Here is a 17,450-nt window from a genome sequence, read left to right on the forward strand (position 1 = left end):
ATTCCTCTCCTGCACATCAGACCCTAGCACTGGGGAAGGTAGCAGCAACCTTCTTTTGCACAGTAACTTTTTGGCTGAAGTTTATGATCAGGAAGTTGAAGACATGGGACTTGAAACAGCTCCTAAGTCTTGAATCATCGGACTACAGGATTGTCAAACTCTTTTTACCATCCCTACTGCAGCTGGACCTCATGCAGAAGGGAGTGGAAGGTTCATACAATCAGCAACAGATGAAGTTTATGGAAGCTTTGATTCTGTACCCCAGTGAGAAGTGGATTCTTCTGGCACAGTGGACCCACAAGTTGTGACCCTGGTTTCCTATGTCCATTGCATGTTTTACTTAATGACAGTTAGGTAGATATTGAACAGTGAATTCCCAGAGCAGAAACTCATCCTGCCCTAAAACAATTGTTATAGTTGTAAAAGAAAAAAACAGTTCCCTTAGCTTGTTACTCTGCAAGTTCCAGCATCCTAAAGTGATCTTCAGATATTCAGATCATAATATATGCTCTGTGGGGTCACAAGAAATGTCATTGTATCTATAAATCCTACCGCCAAAAGCAGCTTCTCCAAATTCCCAGTGAAGTCCAGGAGGACAGAGAAACAGGTAGCTCTTAGAATCATAGAATCATAGAATAACCAGGTTGGAAGAGACCCACCGGATCATCAAGTCCAACCATTCCTATCAAACACTAAACCATGCCCCTTAGCACCTCATCCACCCGTGCCTTAAACACCTCCAGGGAAGGTGCCTTAAACACCTCCAGGGAAGGGGACTCAACCACCTCCCTGGGCAGTCTGTTTCACTGCCCAATGACCCTTTCTGTGAAGAATTTTTTCCTAATGTCCAGCCTAAACCTCCCCTGGCAGAGCTTGAGGCCATTCCCTCTTGTCCTGTCCCCTGTCACTTGGGAGAAGAGGCCAGCACCCTCCTCTCTACAACCTCCTTTCAGGTAGTTGTAGAGAGCAATGAGGTCTCCCCTCAGCCTCCTCTTCTCCAGGCTAAACAACCCCAGCTCTCTCAGCCGCTCCTCGTAAGACTTGTTCTCCAGCCCCCTCACCAGCTTTGTTGCTCTCCTCTGGACTCTCTCCAGAGCCTCAACATCCTTCTTGTGGTGAGGGACCCAGAACTGAACACAGGATTCGAGAAGCGGTCTCACCAGTGCCGAGTACAGAGGGAGAACAACCTCACTGGACCTGCTGGTCACGCCGTTTCTGATCCAAGCCAAGATGCCATTGGCCTTCTTGGCCACCTGGGCACACTGCTGGCTCATGTTCAGTCGCTGTCAACCAACACCCCCAGGTCCCTCTCCTCCAGGCAGCTTTCTACACAGACTTCTCCTAGTCTGTAGCACTGCACAGGGTTGTTGTGCCCCAAGTGCAGGACCCGGCATTTGGCCTTGTTAAACCTCATGCCATTGGACTCAGCCCAGCGGTCCAGCCTGTCCAGATCCCTTTGCAGAGCTTAGAATTGCAGAATAACTTTGCAGAGTTAGAATACAGATCACAATGCAAATGAACTTCATCCAAAAGCCACTGAGTTGAATAAAAGTTCTCTCACTTACTATTCTGCTTGGTTATTAAAACCACTGCAATTCAAGGGGCAGCAAGGTGATGCATATCTAAGGTGTGAATCCAGTAATCAAATTTGCATATAAATTTGAACACCTCCTCTTACTACATGCCTAGATAAAGCACAGTCATATAGCCTGGAAGAAATTGTTTGTGCTACTCATAAAAGGCCAAGGAGAAGACTAACAAAAAAAATCCATTGATTAGAAAAGGACTAAATTGAAAATCCCTTAAATTGTTCCTTAATATTCTCTATCAATCAGAGACTGCAACTGCCTGCCTTTTGCTGTCAAGAAGACCAAATTGAATTTGCACACCTTTCAGATTTAAAGTGCTATGTATAAGGATTTAAATTCTGAAAGAAAAAAATGTATTTCACTGCAATTTCTGAATCAGCACTGTTCCATTAACCCAGCAGGAGGAATCAGCTGGCACAAATACAGAATTCCTTCTGATTATCTCTGTCAAATACTATAGCAAAGTCAGGAGAAGACACCCTACCTCACAGGTGACACAGCTGAACCTACAGAATTTTTAAGACCTGATCAGATGACCTAATAGTAATGTTATTGTAACCACAATGCTCTTAATATATGAAAGAAAATATTGTAAGAAGAAAGAATATTTTTTTATTAGTACAAATTTTATATTTGACAGAAAGAATTTTTTTTAATGCAACCCCATCTTCAGGTCTGAAACAGCTGGCAGATCTGAAGAAATGCTCTTACTTTATACCACATTCTTTATAGCAGAAGTGGGGGAAAATGGCTTCTCTTTCTCAACAGAGCTTATTAGTCAGCAAAAAGAAAAAATCTATATGTATAAATTACATATTTAATTATATCACACGGAAAACATCCAATCAACTTAAAAGAAAATCAAATAGCATTTTAACACTTAGAAATAGAAAAATCCCAGCAGACAGAGGCTTTTGCACCTTCACAACATTTCTTGCCTGTCATTTTCTGTTAGCTGTCTCATTCCTTTCACTCACCACTTCTTATGAGTTCTTGTGTTTTCTTTCAGTAATGTATCTTCTCCATGGTTCTCTACAGCCTAGTTTATGTATCTTGGCAATGCTTCCTTCTTACCATTAGAATACAATGTGATACACTGTACCTTAACATTACGGTTTCCATCTCAGCGGGGCTGGAACTAGATGATCTTTAAGGTCTCTTCCAACCCAAACTATTCTATGATTCTATGATTCTATGATTCTGTGATTCAGAAAGGTTTCCTGGACTTCAACAGTTTTTTCCTTATTTTTTTATTTACATTTATATTACTGTCTGGGGTTTTTTTCACTTTAGGCAATACCTATTTCATGCCATTAGTGGAAAGGTAGAGATAGGAAAGCTCCTTGGTGACTGTTGGATCTGTTTTACATACACACATAAGTTCAACAAAATTGCTCTTAAGAATATAAGTTTTCTTTCTAAGGTTTCCAAATCTGTCTTCTGACAGCATTTCATGCAGATAAGTCCACATTTCCTGCCACAAGTTTTGCCTCAGGCAATCTGGTAATATTGCAAGCTGACTATGATCTGTCACAGGATCATAAGGCGGTTAAACTGTTCACCGTAGATAAGCCAAAAAGTTTGAAAAACCCCAGAGGGCAATATTTGGATCGTCTTCTGTGCCAAATCTGTGAAGGCCATTGAGGATATTGAGCTACTTCAAGTCTTCCAACATGTTGGACTAGGAGCTAGGAAAGGAAACTAGAGTTTATTTATTCCTAGGTTTAAGGGTTCAATTTAATCAGATATTTGCAACCTCTTTCAGTTATCTGTAGTTTTGCTGTTCATTGATATCTGCCCATTTAACGGATTTCCCTGATCCTCAAAGATTGGTGCCAGGAAAAGTAATCATCTGATTTCAGGTTTTTGAAAAGCTGAATAGCCTGCATTTTTGATACATCCTTTTCCTTGCCATTGATGGATTCATTATCTGATACAGGTTTCACAGGTGTTATCTTGCCTTCAGAAGGTTTCTTTACTTCGTGCTCTTCCTGACTAACATCCATCTTCACACCAGATTTTAGGCTGTGGAAGCAATAGTCACCAACCTGGCAGAGGAAAACTGGCTCAGTGCTGTCAGGGTTTAATACCACTAAGTTACCTTCTGACAAAGGCTGCTTTCTAGGAAGATCGTTTCCCTTCTGTAAGACAGGCAAAGAAGTGTTTGTGGGTTCTGAATGTCCATGGAGACTTAAAGGGACAGTAAGATAGTCTCCAAATGTATCCAGGTGCAATTCAGGAGAAGAGGTTGGTGATTGACCTGAAACTGGGACAATGACATCAGTTTTCCCAGGAGAAACCTCATGGCTAGTGTGGTCACTGGGAGGCTTGGGCTTGTTTGAGTCACAAGGTAACCCCTCAGCAGTGAGAAGGGGCGGAAGGGTGGAGTCGCTGGCTGAGGGCAGTAACAGGCTCTCTGTTGTGACATACTCCAAGGGGCAGCTAAGAGCTGCTGGAGATTTCTGCTCTTCTGTTCTCACGTTCATGCCTTTCCCATGGGCTGATGGGGCCAGTGAGACTTCATTCTCATTGTTGAGGTGCTGAATCATTTGTTTCTCATCTGGGAGGAGGAAGGGCTGTGGAAGACCTGCTCCTGTCTGTTCTTGACTCTGTGGAGCCTGAGGACAGTCTTCTTTTGGGAGAGCCATATATTGGAGGGAAATTGATTTCTCATGGATCCCTGCTGGGTCCGCTGCCAGGGTGTGATGCATATCAGGCTGGGAGGACATCATTGAGCTGTACAAGTATGGACCGTTGAAAGCAAAGCAAGGGATCGCTGCCCGAGAAGCAATACTTGCATCAGCACTGTTTCTTCTTGAAACACAAAAGGAATGACCAGCAATTTGACTTGAGCAGACAAGTGGGGCGTGCTCTGGCTCATTTAAAGCATGGTATGAGTTCTGTAGGTCCAGAGCAACAGGCAAAACGTCTGTCTTTATAGTCTGCCCTTCAGGGGACTTTGACGAAGTCTTCATCTGCCTGAATGAAGGAAAGTTAAAAGTTGTTCATGAGAGATACTGTTGTGGTATACATTAATTATAAAACAAGTTTAGTTGAAAACACACATATCTCTACACACAGGATTAGAAAAAATCTTTCATGGAGAAGCAGGCTAAAGAAGATAACAAAAAAAAATTGTATCCCTTTGTCAAAAGCAACTTGCATAGGCTTTTTAGTGACAGAACATTTGATAATATCCTGCCATGACTTGAGAGCTCTTTGAGACTGTCATTCACAGTGTCACTAGAATATGCTCTTCACTCACCTATCCACAACTTGAAGGATACTAGCCTGCTCCATCTTCTCTGAAAGGCTGTATTTGTTGAAGTCCAGTTGGCTACTTGTTGGCCAGTTTCCTAAAGGTACTTTCTGAAAAATAAAAGGGCATACGTTACAAAAAGGTAGGGTATCGCTGGCAGTAGAATCAAGAATAATACATTCCTCATGGACAAATAAAACAAATAGGAGAGCCTGCAGCATCTGGCAATAGGGATACAACTTCATTTATTACTAGAAGGTATGTTCTGTTCTCCAGAAGACAGTGACCTCAAACCAGTATTGCCCTACCAGTGACTGAACTACAGGTACCCAGGGAGCTGACTAGGAAAGCTGCCCTCCTAGACTTGTTATTTGTGAATAGAGAAAGACTCATGGGGGTGTGGTGGCAGGTGGCTGCTTGGCCACAGTGATCATTAAATAGTTGAGTTTAAAATTTTCGGAGTAATGAGAAAAGAGGACAGCAGACTTGCTTACGTTGGGTTTAAAGAGATCAAACTTTAATCTACACAAGGAACTGCTTCGCAATGTCCCATGGGAATCTGCTTTTGAGGATTTGGGAGTCCATGAGTGCTGGTCAGTTTTTAAGAAACACTTTTTAAAAGCATAGAAACAGGCAATACCATTGTGTCATAAGTCAAGCAAGCTGGGCAGCACCAAAATCTAGAGATGCATATACCACCTTTTCCAGATGTTGATTTTTTTTTTTCAGAGAGGAAGAAGGGAGGGAGGTTCTACTTAATAGTTTTGACAAATTCTGCCTGTGTTCCTTGATTTCCAATAAAGAATGCTTGTCCAAGTAACAGAGGGGCATGTGGCAAAATCTATTGCAGAAAATCCAGCTCCTTTAAAACAAAAGTTTCTTTTCTAGGGCTACCTACTCTATAAAGCCCTGAATAAGTGTTGATTACTATTTGGAGAAGACTGAAAGTATAAGCTGATGAAGTTTGTTAATGAAACTAGATTACTTCAGTCAGTTAAAATTTTAAAGTGCTGAAAATATTCTGTCTCAAATCACAGTGAGGCTGACGAGCACAACACAAATAAATCTACTAGTATAGATTTAAGATCACATTTATGTTGAATATGACCAGAACTTCTTCTAAAATAAAATAGACTAATGAAGATATCTGTTAATTGTGGACCAGGAGACGAGAAGAGCTCTTAGTTACTACCAGTCCTGAAAAATAGAGAGAGAAATAATGAACCCTTCAAGGTGCAGTTCCCACTTACCCGCAGGTAGCTCTGGATCAGGAGACTCTTGCTGGGGTTTGGAATCTTTTCCTCCCATATTTGCTTCTTCCTGCAACAACACACAGAGGTTTCAAGATTTGCTTCTCAATGTGGCTGCATCCAGAAAAGACTGCACCCCAAACACCTTGCAAAGCACCACCAAGGCCCCAGCACACCACCACCCAACTCTCACCCTTGCACAGACATGCACAACGTTGCCCATTGCACACCAAGGCTTATCTCCATGTAGACCTCTCTCTCATTGGGAATAAGCAGTGCCTCAGCCTTTAAGCAACCCACGTGGCCAACACGCTGCTAAATCTCCTGGTCTGTGCGAGCCTACCTGAGGAAATACTTATAGCTGCAGTAAGCGACTATTAGCAAACTGATGATGACAACTGGGAACACCACTGGGAGAACTGCTGGTGGCAGAACTGAAAGAGAGAAGAGAGAAAAAGATAACCACTTGCAGAGTGGTTACTTCCCGTTACAGGCTTTTCACTCTGATCAGTCTTCATACAAGCAGGTTGGGGAAATGTAGGCAGCACATCAAGGGACAGGATCAAGAGGCCTTCTATCCTTTGGGGTACCCTCCAAAGTGGGAGAGACCAAATGTGGCCTAAACAGCTTAGTGATCAAAGGAGTTCATCGTTTCCTTTACTGATTATTTTTTGCTGACCTCAGAGTAAACAGTTTATGCTAACAAAAAGATGGGTGGGTAGGTACCTTACTCCCCCATGAATTACAGGCATGTCTTCACACATCTTAGGCCTGCTTCTTCTGTACAGTCCTGAACAGATGAGGGGTCTCAGAGAATTTTCTAAGACAGAGCTTCCTCTGCTAATGCTGATAACTGATCATTGACAACAGACCCATTTCTTCCTGAGTACACTCATCAGAATTTGCCCACTGTCTTACCACTACAAGCTTCTTCAGGATCAATCATGTCAGGTCCTATTATTTTGGGTGTAAGACCATACGATAGCAAACATTCTACCTCTAAATCCAAAACCAAGAAAAATATGTAAATGTTTTTATCTTGAGTAGACTCTAGTGTGTGTTTTATGCAACCCTACATTCACTCTGCAAATAGAAAAGACCAATGGCTTGTATTCTGCCTTCTTGCAGACTCAAGCTCTTCAGTCACTGATAGCAGAATGGACTACTGGAATCAGGAAACAAGGATGATCTTTTGGAAGGATCTTTGCTTGATTCTCCATGTGGCAACCTTTCTGGCTGGCTGTACTCACCTTGTGAAGGGAAGGAGGAAAGAAGATTAATTGGTCATTCCTGCTCACCTCCTTCATTAGCATTGCTGCTGCATTGAAAGGATGCAGACAGGGCAGATACCAGCTTGTGGCTGGACCAAACATCAACCCCAGCTGAGAGAATGCATTTTTCTAGAGAGGCATTTCAGCCATTAACAGCCCACAAAACCTTACAGGAGCAGCCTGAATGAAAAGTACCATTCTCGGTCTTCCAGGTGAACTCCTCACTCCAGTCACTCCAAGGCCCTTCATAATCCAGAGGTGTATTCACCCTCGCACGCATTTTCCCCCTATATTCTGTAGATGAATCGAGCATCTGCAGGGTGAAGATGAAAGGAGGTTCATCGTTGCTGATATTTAACTTCTGGTGAGTCTGGGGAAAAGAAAGAAGCACAAATGATGTAGGTGAGAGGAATTGCCTTTCCTATTTGCCCAGCACAGAGAAATCAAGGACTTCTGTTCTTTCTAAGACTTACCTTTTCATGTTGGTTGTTTTTCCAATACTCAACTTCGTATCTCTGCTTTATGAAGTTATATGGCAAATTGTGTTTTATCCATCTGAGTTCGTACTCTTGGTTCTCTGTCACTGTTACTGACACATTTGCAGGTGGTAGCACCTTAACTGGAACACAGGAAAAGTCTCAGAGTGTTTATCAACATACTGGTCCAGCACTCCCTTTCACCACTGTGAGTTATTTTCAGAGACTGAAAACAATATTGTTTTGTGCAATGTACAAAGTCTCAGCTCTTCAACACTTATTAATTCCCCACATCTTCATTTTCTAGTCAAATACAATAAACCCATAGACCATTAAATAACAGAAAACCTATATCCATTAGTATTTACAGCCTTCCCTGTGTACAGAATCATAGAATCATAGCATCATTAAGATTGGACAATACCTCTAATATCATTCAGTCCATATCCCAAAGTGCCACATCTACACATTTTTTCGGCTCCTCCAGGGAAGGAGATTCCACCACTTCCCTGGGCAACTTGTTCCAGTACTTCACCACTCTGTCAGTAAAGAAACTTTTCCTAACATCTGATCTAAACCTCTCCTGGCACAACTTGAAGATACTTGTCCTATCAATTGTTACTTGTGAGAAGAGACCAGTACCCACCTCCCTACAACCTCCTTTCAGGTACTTGTAGAGGGAGACAAGGTCTCCCTTCAGCCTTCTCTTCTCCAGACTAAACAATCTCCTTTCCCTCTGCCACTCCTTATAGGAATTGTTCTCCAGACCCTTCGCCAGCTTCACTGCTCTTCTTTGTAGATGCTCCAGCAACTCGAAGTCTTTTGTGAAGTGAGGGTCACAAATCTGAACACAGTATTCAAGATGCATGCTCAGCAGTGTCAAGTACAGACAATCACTACTCCTGCTGGCCACACCATTTCTGATACAAGCCAGGATGCTCTTAGCCTTCTTGTCCACCTGGACACACTATTGGCTTACGTTCAACTGGCTGTCAAACAGCACCCCAAGGTCATTTTTTGCCAGGCAGCTTTCCAGCCACTCTTTCCAAAGCCTATAGCGTTCTGTGGAGGTTTTGTGACCCAACATGCAGGACCTGGCACTTGGCCTTGCTAAACATTATACAATGAACCTCAGCCCATCAATCTAGCTTGTCCAAATCCCTCTGCAGAAACTTCCTACCCTCAAGCACATTGACACTCCCATCCAATTTGTTAATGTCTGTAAAATTACTGAGGGTACACTCAATCCTTCATCCAGAAAACTGATTAAGATATTAAACAAGACTGGAACCAAAACAGAGCACTGAGGAGCACCACTTGTGACTAGCCATCAAGTGGATTTGGAGCAACTGGTGAAGAGCAGTAAAACGTTATTTGAAACATCTGTACTGATCCTCCACATTTCCAGAGATTTTCAGCTCTTCCACAGCTGATATCGGATATTTTCACACACTGCAGAAGCCCTCTCAGTTCTAGTCTGTAAAAAGCAGAACAGTGCCTCCAGATACTTGTGAGCAGACATGATCCACCTGGCACACCTCACTCAGCAGAGGAGTCCGACCTCATCCAGTGCTCCACAGGCCACTGCACAAGCCCACAAGAGCTGCAGTGGCTTCTTGAGAAATCACATAGTGACATACTCCCCACAAACACCTCTCACCACAGCTCTCTGTCACCTGGGACACCCAGGAAGGTAAATCACAGAGAAGTCAGCAGGGTGACAGTCACTGACAGAGCAGCTCAGGGTCACAATATAAATTTCTGTGTAGCAGCTTCCTCTGCTGCACCTTCCTTCAAGTAACAAGTGCCACCGAGGAACCCCACAGCTACAAGCCACCTCTCCTAGACCTCTGACCTAACAGGCTCCAGTTCCTTTATTCCTCAGTCCCAGTCTCTTCCTCGTCCAACACACTTCCTCACCACCTCCATCCTCAGCCCCATATGCCCAGCCAGGCATCTCTCCAACCAAGAGAAGCCAGAAACCACACAGCAACTCACTGTTCTTGTAGGCTTCAATCACTTTCTCCTCCGTCTTGGCCCGGACAGACACATGGTACTGGCTCTGACTGCTGGAGTTGGTAACAGGGATCTCACAGCTCTGGACCACGTATGGGCTGTGTGGCAAAGCCTTCTCATGCACAGGAGAGCACTCCTCTTCTCTGAGGGGAGAAAAAGAGCTTGTGCTGAGATTAGGGGAATGGAACAGAGCAGAAACTCCATGGGAGAGGTGCAGGCACACTGTCACAGGCAAAGCACATACGCTGATGCTGGGGTGGCCCTGAAGAACAAGCCAAAGAGGACAGAGGTGGTGATGGCTTTCTTCACTTCCCAGCTGCACGTCAGACGATTTGCACCATTGAAGAGACAGCGAAGGTTCTTGGGCTGAAGGCCGCCTTCAGAGAAGAGGAGAGCAAAGTCAGTGACAGGAAAGATCTGGCTTCTCAGCCAGCACTTCCACCCTGCATGGCTCTGCTCCATCCCACGATACCTTCAGGGGTCTCCCACAAGACTTCTGTGCTCCACTCGCTGTACTGCCCAGAGAAGCCACTGGCCGCCCACGGTTTGGCTCGCACACGGGCAACGTAGCTGCTCCCTGGGACAAGGTCCTCATGGCTGAGATGGCAATGTGTGGTGTTGGAGAGCCAGACCGAGGTAGCTTTCTTTTTTGGGGAGAAAAGATGGAAAGCAGGAAGGGAAGAACTTGAGGAGTTAGGTAATGGAGAAGAGGGGTGGAGGGGAGTCAGGGAAGGAGTGATAGGAGGTGACTACTGGGCTGCATCTCCCAGCTTTCCCACGCATGTGATGGTCCATGCTCACACTGCAGTGCTTCTTGCTCCCATACTAGAGGGGTTTTGGTGTGCTTGCTGACAGCATTGCACAGGAGAGGTAAGGCACAGGCACAATCTACCCCAGCAGGTCAGCCAGCTTCTGCAGCCTGCAGGGCCTCAGTTGTCTTCAGCAACATCTATCCAAGTTCACAACACTAGTCCGTGCAGAATTTTATGGGAATATGACCAAGACACTTCTCTTAAAAACTAAAGATCAGCCTTATAGGTACAGAACAGAAACATATGTAGATCTCGGGAAACAATAGGGCAAAGAGCATGGACACCTAAAAATAAAAACAAAACCCACCAAACATAACCTTGTGAAAGAAGAAGCAGCTTCAATATATTTTGCTCTTCTCCGAATTGAACCGGCAAGTTCCTGTTGGAACATGCTGTAATTCCATTTGGGAGGGATTCAGGGCAAAATCAATTTGAACTCAAAAACCAAGCACACTGCTTTTTTTTCAGAGAAGAACAAATCTTTTCATTGCATTCAGGACAAATGGTAAGAACAAAGGACAAGTAACTTGCAAAGAGAGAGCCCATCCCACCTGACCTGAAACAACACTTGTTGCATCTCCTCATGGTTCCTGAGAACAGAAAAGCCATTCATTTGCACAACTTTGCCAGCAGCTCTCAACCACCAAAAAGGATTCAGCCCAAACCAGGACAACCCAGCTCCTCTGCTCTTACCTCCCAGGACTCCCACATCCGCTTGTAGGTGATTTCATACTCCAGTGCACTGCCCAGCCCTTGGCTCCCATCAGCTGCTTTCCAGGTCAGCAAGAAGTCTCCTGATCTCATCAAGCTGACTGAGAGGTTTTGCGGTGGGAGGAGCTGAACTGGAAGGTGAAGATGCAGCCCATAAGATGAGATAGTGAGGACACAAAGAGGGGAAGAAAATACCTAGGTAATCTTCCCCAATTCCAGAATTTCTTATCCTTGCCACACCAAGTAGCTCCTGCTTGATCTGCTTACAGAAACTTGACCTCTCCCCTCCCTGTCCCAGCCTCTCAACGTGTAACTCTGGCAGTTTTCATGATGGAAGTGGAATTCATATCCTGGCTGAATGGCAAATTCTTTCTCAAAGATCCCTAATATTCATTTTAAAATGAGAATTTGGTATTTAGTCCTTACCATTTTGGAAAAGGTCAACATTTAATTCTGCTTGAAGTATCTTGTTGGGTTTGAAGCTGTAAGTTTGATCTACCCCTATTCCAAAATAGTATGTAACGTTGTGACAAATCCAGTGCACACAGGAGTCTGCAGGCTCATGCAAGTCATTTTCTGTCTGGCGTTCGCAAAACATCTCCTTGTTCTCCCTGTGAAAGAGAAAGTGATCTATAAAGATGATTTGAAGACCTATAGTTATTGCAAAATTAAATATCTGAAACCAATTCCATTCCATTATGCTGTGATAAGTTACTCAGGCAGTTATTTCCTCTTCTCACTGTACTTATTAGTCCTGTTTTTCATCAGTTAATAAGACAAATATTTTTAACACCAGGATTTTTGTCTAATGACTTCCCATTCCAAAGGTGTGCAGATGAATGTTATATTTTGGTACCAGACCAGTTAGTTTTTAGCCTAACTCTACATATTTTTATATTTTTTGCGTGAGAAATAGTATGATGAAAAATAATGCATGGAAATGCACCTTTTACTCAGAGTCAAAGGCCATAAAGTTTCTGATGATCCTTAGCTTCTTAAGGACTTATCTTCTTCATTCTGCAGTCCCAGAAAGACACTTCAAAAAACACATTTTCCAACCAAAATGTACTTTGATATCCTCAGTAGTTCTGTTCTGTCAGGCGACCTCATGCATTCATTACAGATTTCACCCAGAATGTTAATCAACCTTTCAGACAGCCTTTCTCCAGGCCAAGGAGTATCAGGAAAATTAGAAGGAGTATTTTAAACCAGACAGGAGAGGATAAGCTTTGTGTGCTTACAGTAGCCTGAGCCGCTGGACAGATGCGTTGCTTCTTTTTGTACCCTCTGGAATTTTGTCTGTGCTTATGGCTTCATGCCCAGTATATTGCATTGTTTCAGTTCAGATGAGAAAAATTAAGTTATGAATATCTGAAGCCAAATACTGTCTTCCAGGATAGGATGGAGTCTCATGGCCAACTATATGTCAGCAAGCATTATTCAGCATTATTTTTGAAAGGGTGTTAGAGAGAAACAAGGAATATTCCTGAAGTATGGGTGAGACTGACCATACGTGCGTGCACCCTTAAATAAAAGTCAGCCAAAGAGTTGTGAAGTCCAGGAGATATTTCCATCTACTCACCAGCATTACCTTACAGTTTGGGATTTACTTCATGTATCAGCTGATCTTGTTTAATCCTTGGCCATTTTTATTTCAGCTGTGTGACTGTTCACACTTAATATCTGATTGTCCAATTAGTTCCCATCGGTCATGTTCCCTGTGTGATCCATACACTCCATCATGCTACAATGTCACAGAGAATCCTCCAAAGGTCCAAGTAATTTTATATCATCTTTTCCAAGAAATATTAGCTGCAGGTCCTGTTCCAAAGACCTGCCACTGCTTTCAGATGCATTTAAATCTCTTAATTCCTCTTTCCTTTCCTTCCTGTATCCCTAGATTTTAATTCATCATCTTCTCAATTTTCCATCTTTGTCTTCCTCTCTCTCGTGACTATTCCTTCTTTTCTGTCCCTTCTTATCCTCACAACTGATCCAGTTTGGTGATTCACTTCCCTTTTCACAAGGAAACAGATGCAGCAGAGAGATACTGTCATAAACAGAGCAGTATCTCTGGGAGGAAAAGCAATAGCCAGATGAAGTTACCAGCCTTCTTTATCTCACAAACACACAGTCTGTATGTGTTTCTCAGAAATTATCAAAACCATAATCTCAGCAATGCCCCGAAATAGGCAAAATAATAACAGGAATGTCTCCTCCCTTTTAGTGTCAGGCTCACACTTGTTTTGACACTATCTTCTCCTCTCTATTCACAGTAACCTATAATCCCCATTTTATTTCATATCTATGATTGTACAACAAAATTATGGGAAAATAATTGCAATGATGATAATAATAATTCTACTAGCCCACCCTACTCACTCCTCCCTTCCTACAAGAGGCCTCAGAAGCAGGCACAACATTTACTTTAACCCAATGATAGAAAGAGGTGGCCATGCTTTCTGAAAAGCTGACTGCTGATCCTCAGGACTCCAAGTTGTGGTCAAGCTCCCTTTGGACTCTCATTCAGCACAGCATATTTCAGGTACTTACATCATAATATTATCCCTTTGATAAAGAACCATGCCAACAAGGGCATGAGCCTCCAAACGCTCTGTCCACGTGCAGGTCACCTGTGAGGTGTAGTCATTGTAGCACCTCAAGCTCTTCATAGGGATACTCTCTGAGAAAGGAATTCAAGAAAAAAAAATACGCAGTGATTACAAATGTAAATAAGTAGAGATAGCAGGAGGTATAGTGATTCTACCAGCAGAATAGGGAAGGCACTAGCAACAACACCATTCTCATGGCACCAGAAAATGACTCTTGGTGAAAGTATGTACAGAGTTGTGGCCATTCAGCACTACTTCACTTCTTTTCAAAACAGTTGTTGTTTCCAGGGATTAGTAGATACCAGGTCATCAGGCATATGGTGACCATTTCATCTTTGTGCGGGTGGATGAGGTACTGAGGGGCATGGTATAGAGACTGGTGGGAATTGTTGGACTCGATGATCTGGTGGGTCTCTTCCAACCTGGTGATTCTATGATTCTTTGCAACTGACCTCCTAGTAAAGGTTATGCCACTGGAAAGGCATAATTAAAAGAGAGGTTCTCTGGTAAGAAACCTGTTATGACTCAGAAGAATGCCCAAAGTAATTTGTTGGAATAAGATTTATGACCTAGAAATAGCCAGACATCTCATCAGGCATAACTTTGGGGTTTTTTTAGCTTCACAACTATGAAATGGGAAAATACAGGCCACCTCTGGTACATGCACTATGAAAAAAAGTTGCTTTCTTCTCCTTCTTTATTTTCTCTGAAGGTAATATCTGTGACTCACTACTGGGATATGACCTTCAGATGACAGAGGTATCAGTGTGCACACATGAGTGTGCTCTCTCAAAGAGTTTTTCTTGATGAGAACTACTATCAGCTTGGCTGAGGGGCTTTTTACACGTCAAAAACATGAGGAGAGGAGAGGAGAGGAGAGGAGAGGAGAGGAGAGGAGAGGAGAGGAGAGGAGAGGAGAGGAGAGGAGAGGAGAGGAGAGGAGAGGAGAGGAGAGGAGAGGAGAGGAGAGGAGAGGAGAGGAGAGGAGAGGAGAGGAGAGGAGAGGAGAGGAGAGGAGAGGAGAGGAGAGGAGAGGAGAGGAGAGGAGAGGAGAGGAGAGGAGAGGAGAGGAGAGGAGAGGAGAGGAGAGGAGAGGAGAGGAGAGGAGAGGAGAGGAGAGGAGAGGAGAGGAGAGGAGAGGAGAGGAGAGGAGAGGAGAGGAGAGGAGAGGAGAGGAGAGGAGAGGAGAGGAGAGGAGAGGAGAGGAGAGGGGAAAGATGTTAAACTCAGGAACACAAGCACTGGATATGGCAGATGATCTCTCTATCTGTCAGCAATTCTACAAGAAGAAAATCAGGTCATCTGGATGTTGCTGCTGGTAACCCCCTCACACACTGCTGTCCTGTGTCTGTCTACTTGCCTCTGTTCCTGTACACTACCATCTGAATCATGCAGCCCTTCATTTTCCTACATTTTCATTAACTATCAAGGTCTGTTCCCTCTTTCTATTCACTCATCATCCAGTCAGCTTGTTCATCTCATCCATTTGTTTAGTATTTCACCTTTCCATACCACCAACCTACAACTCATCTGTCTGCATAAACATCTGCTGCACTCTGGTTTTAATCAAGATGCTGTTCTCCTACAGCATTGAAGATGGTGGCAGAAGGAAGCAGAAAAACAAGCAGAAAATGAGGAAGACCATTGACTGAAAGGAGTCAGATACAAAAAGAAAGGCAATAATGGAGGGGTAAAAGAAAATATACTTTAAACTCACCTCGAATGGCTTGGACATTGAAGACCAAATATAGATTCAGCAGAAGGGTGAAAAAGCCTTTCATGATCATACTGTCCTTTGCACACAAGTTTGATCCTAATTCAGGAGACAACTGTTTTCGTTTCCCACTGGCTACAGTCTTGCTTTACTTATTGTGAAGCTTCTTGTTTTCGTTTCACATAAAGAGAAGTAAAACCGAATTAGGAAACTTCTTTAGGTTTCATGTTGGGTGACATTCAGAAAGAACTTCTACCAAGTTTATTTTGGGACAAAATTTATGTCTTCTTTTTGTGTGAGCTTGCAATATGGGAAAAGTATGAGGAATTAAATGCACATTTCTAGGGAAGTGCAGGGATTCTTTCAGCTGAGTAGCAACAAAATCCAGTCTTACTCTGTGAAGAGAACTCAGCCTTCAGATTTATTCATCCTTCTGCTCTTCACGCTCAAAGCCTTCCTAATGAACCACAATGGTGTTGGTTTTTACCTTTCTTTAAAAATATGATCCCCAACCACAGCTTCTGGGAGCTATAGGGGTTGAATTTCCTTATTCATGCACTTTCAGGCTTCTCTTCCACATGCTACTTTTCCAGCTGCTCTCCAAACAAAATGCAAATTGTATAAACAACAATCTTGTCAAAAGACCATGGGCCACCTTGTTCAGTACTGGAATTTCAAGTCCTTTTGGCCATCTTTCATTGCTCTCTCGAAAGTATAGTAAACTCACCTACTCAAGCATGTTACAGAGGTCAAACATTTTTCTACTTTAGAGGAGCATGAAAAAATCTCCTTTTAAGTTCCTATTGACTTTCAGATTCCTGAATGCCACTTCCTTACACCAGAAACAGATGGCTGAGCCCTTCAATAATCATTGCAGATAATTAATCCCTTGTATGAGAGCAGAATCTTTGCCAGTTTACTTTTTTTTTCAGGGAGGAAGGAGTTTGCTTACCTGGATCCAGAGCTGTCTATGAGGCAGACAATTCAACCTGATGGTTGACTCTCCCTTTCTAGCCTCCTCCCATAGCATCAGAATCCGCTGGTGCAGAAACCAGCAAAACCGCACCTCCCTAGAACCAGAGACATAAGGTATATAGCGACCACAGGATTTTCCTGGCAAATAAGTCTTCAAAATGAGTGCTATATAACTTCTATGCACCTCAAATGCCACTTTCAAAGAAGCAAACCACGCCCTTTCGAGGAAAGTCTGTGTAATTGCTTGTAAAATAGGAAGTCTTCACTTCCTATTTGATCCCCCAAAGTATGCACTTAGATGGGACTGCTTAACTGGGAAGGGCGAGGAAGGAAGTTTGTCATTGCCTATCTGCATCTTAACAATTACCAGATCACAGGACTTACGTATCTTTATTAAAAAAGAGGATTGACTGCAGCAGAAGTGAGAAAGACTAAGAAAGAATTCTCTGGGTTTCACTCCAGTGCTGTTTCTTTCTTTACTCTCTAGGCTAAACAATCTTCAAGACAAGGATCACTTTGTTCTTTACAGTTTTTTGCACATATATGTTGGGGGAGGGAGAGAACCACCTTTATCTCTGTACGCCTTGAATTTGAGTAATATTTAAAGTAAATTTTACCAATTTCAACAACAATTAATAATGAATTATAAGTATTACAGTACATAGAGGAAAAAAAAGAAAACTGGCAAGAAAAGTTGGTCTGAAGTTATATTACTTTCAAAGCAGACACACTGTTTTAAATCCAGCTTTAAAACTTAGCCCAGTA

The 17,450-nt window shown here is 43.0% G+C and overlaps 1 protein-coding gene across 1 annotated transcript; it reads right to left on the bottom strand.

The window, feature by feature from the left end:
- Positions 1 to 2,178: 2,178 nt before the first annotated feature.
- LOC138720370 (cytokine receptor common subunit beta-like) lies at positions 2,179 to 16,633 on the bottom strand. The gene is made up of 13 exons (XM_069856562.1): positions 15,714 to 16,633; positions 13,938 to 14,067; positions 11,811 to 11,995; positions 11,367 to 11,515; positions 10,334 to 10,505; positions 10,106 to 10,238; positions 9,844 to 10,004; positions 7,843 to 7,988; positions 7,565 to 7,739; positions 6,442 to 6,532; positions 6,099 to 6,168; positions 4,855 to 4,958; positions 2,179 to 4,568 (listed from the first exon to the last, which is right to left on the bottom strand). The coding sequence occupies exons 1-13, from the start codon at positions 15,781 to 15,783 to the stop codon at positions 3,392 to 3,394; spliced, it is 2,763 nt and encodes a 920-aa protein (XP_069712663.1). The 5' UTR covers positions 15,784 to 16,633; the 3' UTR covers positions 2,179 to 3,391.
- Positions 16,634 to 17,450: the final 817 nt, after the last annotated feature.

The sequence above is a fragment of the Phaenicophaeus curvirostris genome, chromosome 1 (genome assembly GCF_032191515.1).
Source record: "Phaenicophaeus curvirostris isolate KB17595 chromosome 1, BPBGC_Pcur_1.0, whole genome shotgun sequence".
Lineage (NCBI taxonomy): Eukaryota > Metazoa > Chordata > Aves > Cuculiformes > Cuculidae > Phaenicophaeus > Phaenicophaeus curvirostris.